This window comes from Peromyscus eremicus, chromosome 13 (genome assembly GCF_949786415.1).
Source record: "Peromyscus eremicus chromosome 13, PerEre_H2_v1, whole genome shotgun sequence".
Lineage (NCBI taxonomy): Eukaryota > Metazoa > Chordata > Mammalia > Rodentia > Cricetidae > Peromyscus > Peromyscus eremicus.
The window spans coordinates 13,040,957-13,052,890 of NC_081429.1; the positions used below are offsets into that span (position 1 = coordinate 13,040,957).

Sequence of the window (11,934 nt, forward strand, 5' to 3'; positions counted from 1 at the left end):
TCAGATAAATAGATGGAACCAGAAAAAATATCTTTAGTCAGATAACCCAGATCCAAAAACACAAGTACTATATATTTTCTCTTATAAGTGGATGTTAGCTCTCAAGCATTTGAAACGTGTACTTCAGTAACAATAACTCAGAAGTTATGTACCTACTAAAGGATCAGGAGGTAGGAGAGGATCTCCCAAGACAGGCGAACTACAACAAAATGTTATGGATAGATAAGAAAGAAACTAGAATGGGAGAGTTAAATAGGGAAGGGGATGGTAGAGATGGATAAAGGAGGAAATATGGGAAGAAACATCTAATGCTAACAGCCATATAGAAACCTACTACTCTCTAGAAGCCTCCTTAAATATATATATATATATATATATATATATATATATATATATATATATATATATATATATATATGGAATCCAAAAGGAGTCATCAAATAATTGAGGAAACAATGCCCATCAAGTCCTTGTCGAGCCATTTACAAAAGACATGCCATGAAACCCCCATACATCACAAGTTATTACCAAGGCTACTAGTTGCTCTCCACAACTTGATAGGCCCAATTTCGAAAGGCAGCACTTAACTTATGTCATCAATAATGGAAAAGTAGAGCTTGTACCTAACTAGAGTTTTTATCCCCACTGACTTGCATTCATGGTGCTGGAAAATACTCTGCATGCTACCAAAGGAGAAACATAATCATCAATATCCACAACCTATAAACCTTGACACCTACAACACTGCCCTTTCTTCAAGTTGTATAAGTGCAATAGTGTCACAAACGTTTGGGGAGTAGGCAAAAACTTTTTGATTGGATTTAAGGTCTACTCCAGAAGATAGAACCCATATCTGACTCTGCTAAAGTGGCCAAGAACCTGAGACAAGATCAGTCATAGGCCTAGGGGAAAACCTAATAGTATCATTATGCTAAAGGACTATAGCAATTAATGGCTCCTAATAACATCCTCATGTACCTGTAGATCAGTGCCTTGTTCAACACACATCAGAGAAGCTTCTTGCAGTAGAGGGTAATTAACACAGATATCTACAACAGGACAATGTGAAAAGAGTGAGAGACTTTGGAGCACTCAGTCCTGAATGGGATGCCTTCATCAAACCCCTCCCTTCACGTTGCAAGACTCTGGATGGAAGAGGACATGAAAAGATTGTCAGAGCCAGAGGGATGAATGACTGCAGGGAAATAGCATCTTCCAGACACAATAGGACAGATGCACAGATAAAAATCACAGAGACTGTAGTAACATACAGAAGATCTGCACTGGCCCAAGATGGGGTCCCAGCCCTGAGATGGGGAAAGAGACATGAGGTCCCAGTCCTAACCATGAAACTGTTTCCAATGGATGCCCATTTGCAAAGGGACAGTAAGTTTTCTACATTAGAGGGTCACTGTGTATAACAGCAACATTACAGAGCTGCGCTCATGAACTCAAGGGTTTTTTTTTTTTTTTTTTACTTTTTTTCATTTTGTTTTGCGTTATCGTTTACTTTTTGTCCTAATGGTCTTTTTCCTGTTTGTTTTGATTTTCATTTTTGTGTTTTTAATGTGGGGATTGTTTCATCTTTGCTTTGTTTTTTCAATGAATGAAAGAGAAAGAACATAAGCACCTCATGTGCCTAGGGATGGTATCTGGGAGGAGTCAGAATATATGATATGAAAAAACTTTTAATTAAATAATAAAATGACTAAGATGAAAACTAGTATATGTCCTGCATATAATTGTTACTAGTGTATTGAATGGATAATGCATGTTTTAACAACAAAACATAAAAAGTTAGTGAACTTTTAAGTAACGGTTTTAGTTACATTTCAAACAGTAAAAATACAAATGTACACTATAAATGTACACCACCCATAGTTACATACATTTTCTAAAACTTTACTTATTAAATGTGTGTTATTTATGAACTATGGTATCTATTCAATAAATATTCTATACAACCTAAACTAAATAGAAAAGCAAATAGTATAACTTACAGTCCACTCAAAGTTTCATTCTGAGAGCGTTTAACACCACGTGCTCCTATTGCAAAACCCATTGTGTATCCCAGTACTTGTGCCGCATCACTGATAGCTTGAAAATGAACACAGCACCAAACAGCTTCATAATTTGGTCATACAAAATACTACTGAATAATCTGTGATATCTGAATGTTTTTCATGCTATTCTCTATTACTTAAGAGAGGGAAGGTGGGTAGGAAAAGAGGGGAAAAAGGGTGGGAGAAAGAGGTGGAAAGAGAAATGTTGGAAGTATTTTCTGAAATTGATTCTAAGAAATCCCAAATTAGTAGGGCAGGAGGCTGGTGGGAAATTCATGTAAGAGTGGATGCTAGTCTTATAGTTGATGCTAGTCCTGAGCCACAAGCACTGCTTCTTTGGGAACAGTCAGTCTGCAGTGTTAGGACTTTACATTGCTTGAATGAAACTTGCTCTTAAAGGCCATCTGCTTTATTCAGTGTCTGATTGTGAATGTTAATCATACCTAGGTCAACGTCAGAGAGCCATATAGACTACTACCTGACAGTACAACTGGGTGGAATATCCTCTTATGTAATCAAGTACTAGATACTCAGAAAATTTAATTATGAATAAATACATTTATATTCAGTATGAACATAATAAATATATTTCTTCTAAAAGTTCACTAGAGACATTTTCAAAGTAAGTACAAACTAAGTTTATATTTAAAAAAATGATAACTAGATATTATCTGTGAAAGTACATCTTTATTCTGGCCTACCAGGACCAGAGTCCATTACTAGTTATTAAGTAAATTATTTGGGGATGAATCAATGTTTACTTAGGGACACAGTTTGCATAAGACATTGTAAGTGGAAGCGATGACACTATATTCAACTATCTAGCCCTCTCCTTCCCCCGCCCCCATAACACCCTCCCCTCACACATAATCCCCTCCCCCACCCTCCTCCCTCTCTCCCAGAAGGAAAAGAGGAACAGAGAAAAAGAGAAAGTTTTGTCACTTAAAACCTATGTATTTTCTATTCCTCTAAGTCTTCTCAGAGACATTTAGATGATTTGTCTAGTGTTGCAAATCTCAAAATTAGGTAGATTAATGTAATTTTTGAAGTTATGTACACAGGTCTTCACCACTTGGTACAGTGGTGTCATCACAGAGCCAATAGTACTTCTGTATCAGTTGAAACATACAGAAACCTGATGAATATTCAAATTACCCCATGCATATTAGTTAAAACCAAACTTGCCTAGATAGAGGCCAGCGGAGAATGTGGGAACATGATCGTAAAGGAAGGTCACGCCAAGGATATAAAGAGGCATCCCTGACACTCCATGGAGACACTGCGCGAAGACGAAGAGACAGATAAATTTTGATCTGTATGGTATCCATACTCCACCACAGTCTGTCATTGTCCTGTCTGCTTCTTCTATGCACAACTCTTTTGAAAGATAAGAAATATATTTTACAGAATTGAATTTGAAATTAAATGTACAAATAACTTGCAGTTGCTACCACCACACTTTTTTCTTTTCCTTAATATTTTTGCTTTGAGTGTAGTCATACAATCAATTATCATATTCTAAATGGAAGTAGCACAATAAAAGAAGATGTGTGGGAACACTGGAAGAGACACACACAGTATAATGAAACAATGTGATTGTTTATATGCAAGGATTACCATTACATATACACAGATATGCTTATATACATATACATCTATGCATATATGTGCACTTATTTTTTCTATAGTTTGCATCCTGTTCTTCTGACTTTTGTCTCCAGAATAAAAGTACTTGCAATGCCCTGGATGATCTGAATTGCCAAAATCCACCACCTGAGTTTAGTTTCATGGTCCTTTCTTTAGCAATCTTTAAATTATACGTGTGCTACTGTGCTTAATAATTTCTTATTTTAGACCCACGAGCTTCTATAATATATACTCTTATGGTTTGTATATGAAATACCTCCCTAACGTCTCAAACACCAAATGCATAATTCCCTGTAGATATTATTTAGAGAGGTTCCTAGAACTGTAAGAGGGAGACACCACCTGGTCTCTGACAGGAATATCTTGTCGTAACCCCTTCCTGTCTTCACTCTGCTTGTCTCCTACCATGAGGTAAATAGCCTTCTTTGCACACTCCCAGTTTTCTACCTGGTATGGGCTCAGAGTCACTGGAGTCTAGTAACCATGGAGGGAGCACTCTGAAACCATGAGCTAAAGCAGGGCTTTCCTACATTTAAGTTGTTTATGTCCAGCATTTGTTCACAGCAATAGAACATCTAAGTACACATGGGACCATTAAAAAAGACATTAAGTCAAAAAGATTTCCTTTGTTACTATGTGGTCTTCTATCCATTTTAAAATCATTGGATGATATGTTATTTCTCATTTTTCTTACTCACATGATTATAAGGTTTTTGCATTTATACAGGCTAGCAGATTGGTAGAGCTAAGTAGCTTATACTAAACCATATCCACCATGACCATCTTGGGTGAAATTTAATACATGTTGTTGAAATATTATTGTAGAATAACTTTTTTTTGTTTTTTGTTTTGTTTGTTTGTTTGTTTGTTTGTTTGTTTGTTTGTTTTTCGAGACAGGGTTACTCTGTGTAGTTTTGCACCTTTCCTGGAACTCACTTTGTAGACCAGGCTGGCCTCGAACTCACAGAGATACGCCTAGCTCTGCCTCCTGAGTGCTGGAATTAAAGGCGTGTGCCACCAATAACTTTTAAAGTGAAGTTTACAACCCATTACATTAATTAAAAGTTATTTTACTTAGTTTCTAAGGAATAATACATAACTCTATAGCAAATGGGAAGATGTCTCTAAAACTGTGATTTAACTCATCATGTTCATCATTTTCTTTTTAAATAATACATACTGTGTTCAATTAGTTTCTTTATAAAATTTTCATACATGTATATGATGTGTTCTGATCAATTTCATCTCTTTTTCTCTGTCTGCCTCACTCTCCCTCTGATTGGCTTCTTCTTCCTAACAAGAACCTTATTCTACAATCATGTTCTTCTTTTTCAAATGACTCAATGTGTTATGTTGGAATTGGTTACAGGATGGTGGGAGAAGGGTTGTTTGTAGAAGCACTGGCACCTTGGCAGGGACTCCACTGCTGAATTCTCTCTCTCTCTCTCTCTCTCTCTCTCTCTCTCTCTCTCTCTCTCTCTCTCTCTCTCTCTTTCTCTCTCTCTCTCCAACATCTAGCTATATATAAATCTCCAGGATTTTCAGGGGACTTGTGATCTACTTTTTCCTCTATGATAAGGTGTTTGTAGACACTGTATTGGATAATTTATGTGAAGATACTCACAGCTTCCATGAGTTCAAGATTACAATGGTTATTTTGTGCCTAAGTGCAGCATTTCACACTACTTCCCACACCCTCCATTTCATCTGGATCTTTCATTCTTCTGCATCTTCTTGTGCAATGTTCAGTGGGCTTTAGAGGAACTATTTATGACTGAGCATGCAACAGTCACAATTCTTATTTTGTATTCTTCTAATGTTTTCAAGTAAGGTCTTTTAGTATTGATCCAAATAATATACAAAAATCTTATTAGAATGTTCCTATTAACTATCACAGTTGTCCCTTATGTTTCTTCTGTAATTATCATTGACACTTGTGTATATGTTTGCCCTCTTTTACAACATGCAAACTCTCAGTAAAATTACAATCAAAGTCAAATTATCACTTTTCCATGATCTCTAGCTATAGTTTTAGAGCTGAAGAAAAACATGTGGCATTCAAAATCCATTTTGACTTCATGGTAATAGAGTTAAGAAAATCCTTCATGCTCTTTACAACCATAAAACGTCTCCTGATCCCACTTACCTCTGCCTTGTTCTAGAAAGCTGAATTTACTAGTCTGCCTACTCCTAAGAATTATATTTCTGAGCTTTTCATTGACTAATAACAGAATACAATCTTATTTACTCTTAACAATTAAAAATAACCCAGTATTAAGGAAATTGGATATAAATAACATAAGTAACATGTAAGTAGCATACATAGAAATTCTCAAAAGAAAAACTTATCAAGAAGTAGAGTGTGTTCATTATTACAGATACTGATTAATGGGGCTGGAGGGATGGCTCAGTGGTTAAGAGCACAGGCTGCTCTTCCAGAGATCCTGAGTTAATTCCTAGCATCCACATGAGATCTGTTGCCCTCTTCTGGCCTGCAGACAGACATGCAGGCAGACACTGTATATATAATAAATAAGTAAATAAATAAATAAATCTTTAAAAATGCTGATTAAAGTTCTAATTTCATAACAAGTAAGGTTTAATTATAGTAAATTGCGTAAGTTATATTAATGACTTGACAGAAATAATTCTGTTATAACATTTTGGGTAAAATTCAAGTTAAATTTCACCAAAGAAATCCAGAAATCAGTACAGTTCTTTCACAAACTCACTATGAAATCATGGAGATTTCAACAGGTGGTAAAATGAGGACTGACCACAAGCACATCTGCTCGTGTTATTCTTGAAGAGTGAGAAGAATATGGAACTAGGGAGGTGGCTCAGCAATTTGTGGCTCTGGGTGTTCTTCCAGAGAACCGGGATTCTGTTTTCAGTACCTAACTGGAGACTAACAACCATCTGTATATCCAGTTCCAGGTTCTGACAGCCTATCTGGCCTTGGCAGGCACCAGGCATACACACAGTGTGCATGCTTATATACGTGCAAAACAGATAAAGCAAAACTAATACTTAAAAATATTTAAGAAATTTAACAAACCCCCTCTTCCTTCCCCAATTAAAGTGTAACACTAATAAAGAAAAAGAACGCACGAATTTGAGAGTGACTAAGTGTAGAAATGTCGGGAAGTGGAGGGAGGGAACAATATGGGAGGGTGTGGGAGGATGAGATGTGGGAGGGGTTGGAATATAGAAAAGAAAAGGGAGGAAATGATATCATTTTATTTTAATAAAAAAACAAATAATGCAGCATTTGAAATTTTAAAATGGAATGAGAAGTTTTTGATTACATTTAAGTGTTAGTGAGAACTGATAAAGAAGAGTAACTTGTAGATAGCGGTAGAAGAGGATCAGTAAAGAGACAGGAGCACACAGAATGATCACTCTAGGACACCTCGTTCATTTTACCTGGAGGGAATAAATGAAAAATACTAATATGAAAGTGTAAGCTGAATTAAAATTTCAATGTGAAGAAAATAAGGGAATTTTCCTCTAAAACATCATTTTCCATCCAAGACAGGACATATTAGGAGTTCAGTAAGAAAAATTAAATTCCCTTTAAAGGTTAGAATAGAGTGTGGACTAAGACAATTTTCAGGTGAATAGATCCATTTGTGAAGAAACTAGCACTTCCATTTGGCAGCAGCAGATTCATCACAGAACTCAGCAGCAGCTTGGCATAAGTAAAGGGAAGGTGCATGATTCACTCCCAGGGTTTACAAGCAGGAGATTAAGGACAATGAGAGAAGAGAGCTGAAGGCAGCACTCACTGGAGGAAGTTTGAACGGTTTTACTATGTCATGATGACAGATAGAAAACAAGCTACAAACGAAGGGAAATAGCAACTATGAGAATCAGAGAGAGCAGGTGTCACTAGCCTCAAGTGCCAGTGAAAAAAGTTAGCCCTTATTCTAAGTAAGCTGTAAGCACTCATGGCTGTCACCATAAAGTGAGCTCAGTATGCCTGCTGAGACAGATGTGTGGATGGTCACTTTATATAAGTTCTAGAAAAAAAAAAAGATGACAACATACTATGAGTATTTTCATGAATTTGTGGAAAAATGTTGTGTTGGCTATTTCAAGGTGTGGTGAAGTATGATGTCTACGTGTGTGTTGAGGCACAAGGTTGAGTGCGAACCAGTTATTTTTTAAAAATAACAGATGGAATCATGGAGCAGATAACAAATAAAAAATGGGAAGGTATGGAGGATAGCAAAGAGATTCATAGAACTCCTAATGGAAGAGAGCCCAGTATCTATCTAATAATGAATGTTCAAAAAAGGAAGAGCATAAAAGAAAATCAGGAAACATGGCAAAAAGAGAAGAGGGGTAGATAAAATAAACAAATGCAGAAGCTCTTTGGTTATGCATGTAATCCCAAATAAAACAAAATGTAAATGACATGAACAAGATTCAAGTGGAAGAAAAAAATAGTTACTGCTGTGACTCTTTTTCAGCACCAGTTTTCAGCACCTTTTAAAGATTTATATTTAATTTTTAAATTGTGTGTGTGTGTATGTGTGTGTGTGTGTGTGTGTGTGTGTGTGTGTGTGTGTGTGTGTTTATAAGCCAATGCTAGCAAAGGCCAGAAGAGGGTCCCAGGTGCCCTAGAGCTGTAGTTATGGGTGGTTCCTAGCTTCCTGATATGTATGTCTGGAACCAAATTCAAGTCCTCTACAAGGGTAGTATATGCTCTTAAGCACTGATAGGAATTTTAATATTTATCAAGACAGCTGTGTCCCTGAAGATCCCACCATTTCTGACCAGATTATGGTTAAAAGAACAAAGAAATAAAATGTTTTTCAATCCCTTCTTTTCATAAGTCATCTTCACATTCAAACTAATGTCAGTTCTATAAATATAAAAGACATATTACAAGCATATGTGTAATATATAGTTCTTACATCTGTATGTATTATATAGTATGTAACTATATAATATTAAAATAGTTGTTTTTCAAATGAACCACTTTCACATTTAATATTTTATAAATGCCATAAATACATCATACACTGTCAACTTCAAAAACATTTATATGCATACACACATAGATATATCTCCCCTCTTCATCATGTCTTGCTAAAACCCAGCCTCACATTTACATGAAAGCCTGAATATGATAAGGAAGGATCTGGGACAATAGTGTTAGAAATATACTCCAAGAACATTTCAAGTAGATCTTATTTACTAGGAACAGTGAAATGATTGCAGAGCAAACAATAAACAACCTGACAAAGTCACTATCTTTACAGATTCAAATAGTAATCGAAGAGTACCATCCAACATTTGCAATGGTAAAAGTAACTAGAAAAGTTAATCTTTCTGTATGTGTAGGCTTATTCTTGTATTTGAACTTATGTGGGTCTGTGCTACAAAGAGAATAAAGGGAGTAATTAAAGCAGGTTGTGGAAGATAAAATGAACCATCAGACTTCTCAAGAGATTTTTAACACACATCAAATTGTATAAAAGGAATAATTTTACAAATTACCCTACAGTATTCCTTCCCTAGGAATCTTTTCTGTGAGGTAAACCAGAGAGCTACAGAAATTGGTTAATAAACATGGTTACATATACAAGGAAGGAAACACAGACATACATCATGACTTATTTTAAATTCCTTGAACCAATTATTTAAATATTGATTTAATATATGATATCACCTTCACTTTCTTCTACCGGTCTTATAATTTCATACTTGTAGAAAATGGCAGCAAAAATAGTTGATGCAATTGCTAATATGAAGGCAGCACCTGCCAACCATTTTGACCTGTTCCCTATGCTTCCATAGTATGCCACAATTATTGCTACCAGGAAGGATGCATGATAATCACTGAAATCCATTATGTATTTTTCTTCCTCTGACAGAGAAAATTTCTTCTCCAAATGTTTAAAACTCAGATCAACCATAGCAAATGCAATACCTAAAAATTCAAAAGAATGACAAAAGTCAATATAATGCATTTTAATAGACAAAACATATCACTATTATAATCATTCAATGAAAACTTTACACTAATATAATGTTATTTTATAATACTATGAATGAGTAAAATCTGTAGACAAGAATTAATTCATTAACCTCCATGAAATATTTTTACTTCAATATTAGAAGCTATTTTAACTGCCTCTATTAGTAGCTTATCAAAGATCAATTATGGTTTTATCATCTCATCTCTCTTTTTAAATGCATTATATATCAGTTACAAAGAATTAATAAATAATACAGTAGATATTTACATATTTTTTAATTGAAACTAGAAAGACATTTGGAACCCAGCTTTGATTTCTAAACATAACCTTGTTCTATAGCTAGGCTTCTCTGCTTGAACTTTAGTATTTCTGAGCATTTTTAATCTTTAAAGAAAGTATACATTCAATGTAAGTATACATTCCATGTTTTTGAGTATTAAATAGATGGTAGTATTATTTGTATAAAATCACCATCCAGTATGTAAAGAAGAAAAAAAAATCATACTAAGGGAAACAAAAAATAACTTGATACAGGGAATTGCTACAAAAATTATTACATTTCTTGGAGTGAAAACAGAAATAGTTACAAATTAAAAGTCATGCTATGTCTGCAAAGGGGCTGGATCACAAGTCAGTGCTGCAGTATCCACAGCTGGTGTTGTCCAACTACCTCAAACCCTCCTTGGCTTGCAGGGTTACGGGAGTCCAGACTCTTCCTACAGCTCCTAAAACTCTGAGAACCCGCGCATCACCTGCTGCCCCAGCAGTTTTCACGGCTAGACCCAAAGAGCAAGGTGCTGCTGAAACATCCGTGATTGCTGCTGATGGAATGTCTAGTCCCTACTTTACCTCCATGAACTCCTGTTATTTCTCCTGCTGCCCAAATCAACACCCAAACCAGGAAACCATAGAAGATTCTGGTGACACTTTTGATCTGTAGTCCTCAAGCCTCTCACTGGCAGCAGGTAAGTGAGAGGGCCAGGTGGAAGCTGGTGGGCAAATGCAGCTTTCATGTTGACCAGAACATTTTGCAAATAAAAGTAAATTCAGAAGTGGATTGCTGGAGCTTGGGGACTACAGGCATAAAGAATGTGACTTTTTATAGTAACAAAAATTATTAGAAATTTATAACTAAAATAATACAAGGAGGAGGAAGAAGACAACATGTGGATAAAAAGACCCTTTGTGTTTCTTCCTCCGAAATTTAAAGATGAAGACACAAAATCCAGACAGAAAACTGCCTTGTCAGAGTGTTTCAAACTGTGAGCAGAAACCACTCATGATGGCAACGCTGTTTTCAGCTTTAATCTCCAAGAAATTGAACCCACAACTCAAGTTGGTCATCAAATAACGTGAACTAACAATACCACCTTCTCAGCTCTGTATCTGGAGACCAGAAGCGTGGTGTGCACCCTGCGAAAGCATGTGGCCAAGAACTGAAGACAAGGGCACTGGAGGATTTGGTTTAACTGATTCTGATTCCATTCATGCTCTGCCATGGACCCTTCCCTTCCCACAGTATGCCAGCCTCGTCTACTACTCTCAAGAGCAACTCTGCTCCACCAACTTACCATGAGCTACGACCAACACAAAGTACAAAAACAGGAAGAAGTCAATGTTGTTGAAACGTTGAAGAGAAGGAAAAACTAGAGGTCCCAAGCCAAACGGCCCCTCCAGGGAAGCACTGTATTTTGGATCTGATAAATCTGGGGGACTTGGCGAATCAAGCTTTTTCTCTACTTGGAGATTTTTGAACTTCGTCATGGCACTTGGAATTGTTTTCAGATAGGGGGTTATTTTACTGATTTTCTCTAGGTCCAATTTGTCTGTGCCAAGGCCTTCTTCCAACTGATCCTTTTTCTTGGCACCTTGCATTTTTCCCGGTTCCTGCGTCATGGCTTATCTAACACAGACCGCAGGTGTGTTTCGAGGCACCTGTGCACACTGTAGGCTCAAGTGACTAACCCTGTTGCTGACACTCTAACCTCTGCAGGGAACGTTACTTCCGGTGCAGGAAGTTAACGTCCCTATGGCAGGGTTGACTGACGTGGCCAAAGTTCCAAGATTGTATTCTGTCTTCTCTGTGTCACAGAAAAGGAAAGAAGATAGAAAAGGAAATAAGAGGGGGAGAAAAGAGAGAGGAGGTGAGTGTAATCAAGCTATGTTGGACAAAATGCTCAAGTAACTAATAAAACGGTTTTTTTTAATTTATCCTTTGTGTCCTTCACATCATG

General features: G+C 36.4%; 1 protein-coding gene across 1 annotated transcript in view; it reads right to left on the minus strand.

Moving 5' to 3' along the window:
- Nucleotides 1-11,730, minus strand: part of Slco6a1 (solute carrier organic anion transporter family member 6A1) — a 103,011-nt gene extending 91,281 nt beyond the window's left edge. Inside the window, exons 1-4 of the mRNA XM_059278745.1 lie at nucleotides 11,272-11,730; nucleotides 9,391-9,651; nucleotides 3,249-3,440; nucleotides 2,001-2,097 (exon numbers count right to left, since the gene is read on the minus strand). Coding sequence (XP_059134728.1) covers nucleotides 2,001-2,097; nucleotides 3,249-3,440; nucleotides 9,391-9,651; nucleotides 11,272-11,596 — 875 coding nt within the window. The 5' untranslated portion in view covers nucleotides 11,597-11,730. The remainder of the gene's footprint in view (nucleotides 1-2,000; nucleotides 2,098-3,248; nucleotides 3,441-9,390; nucleotides 9,652-11,271) is intronic.
- Nucleotides 11,731-11,934: the final 204 nt, after the last annotated feature.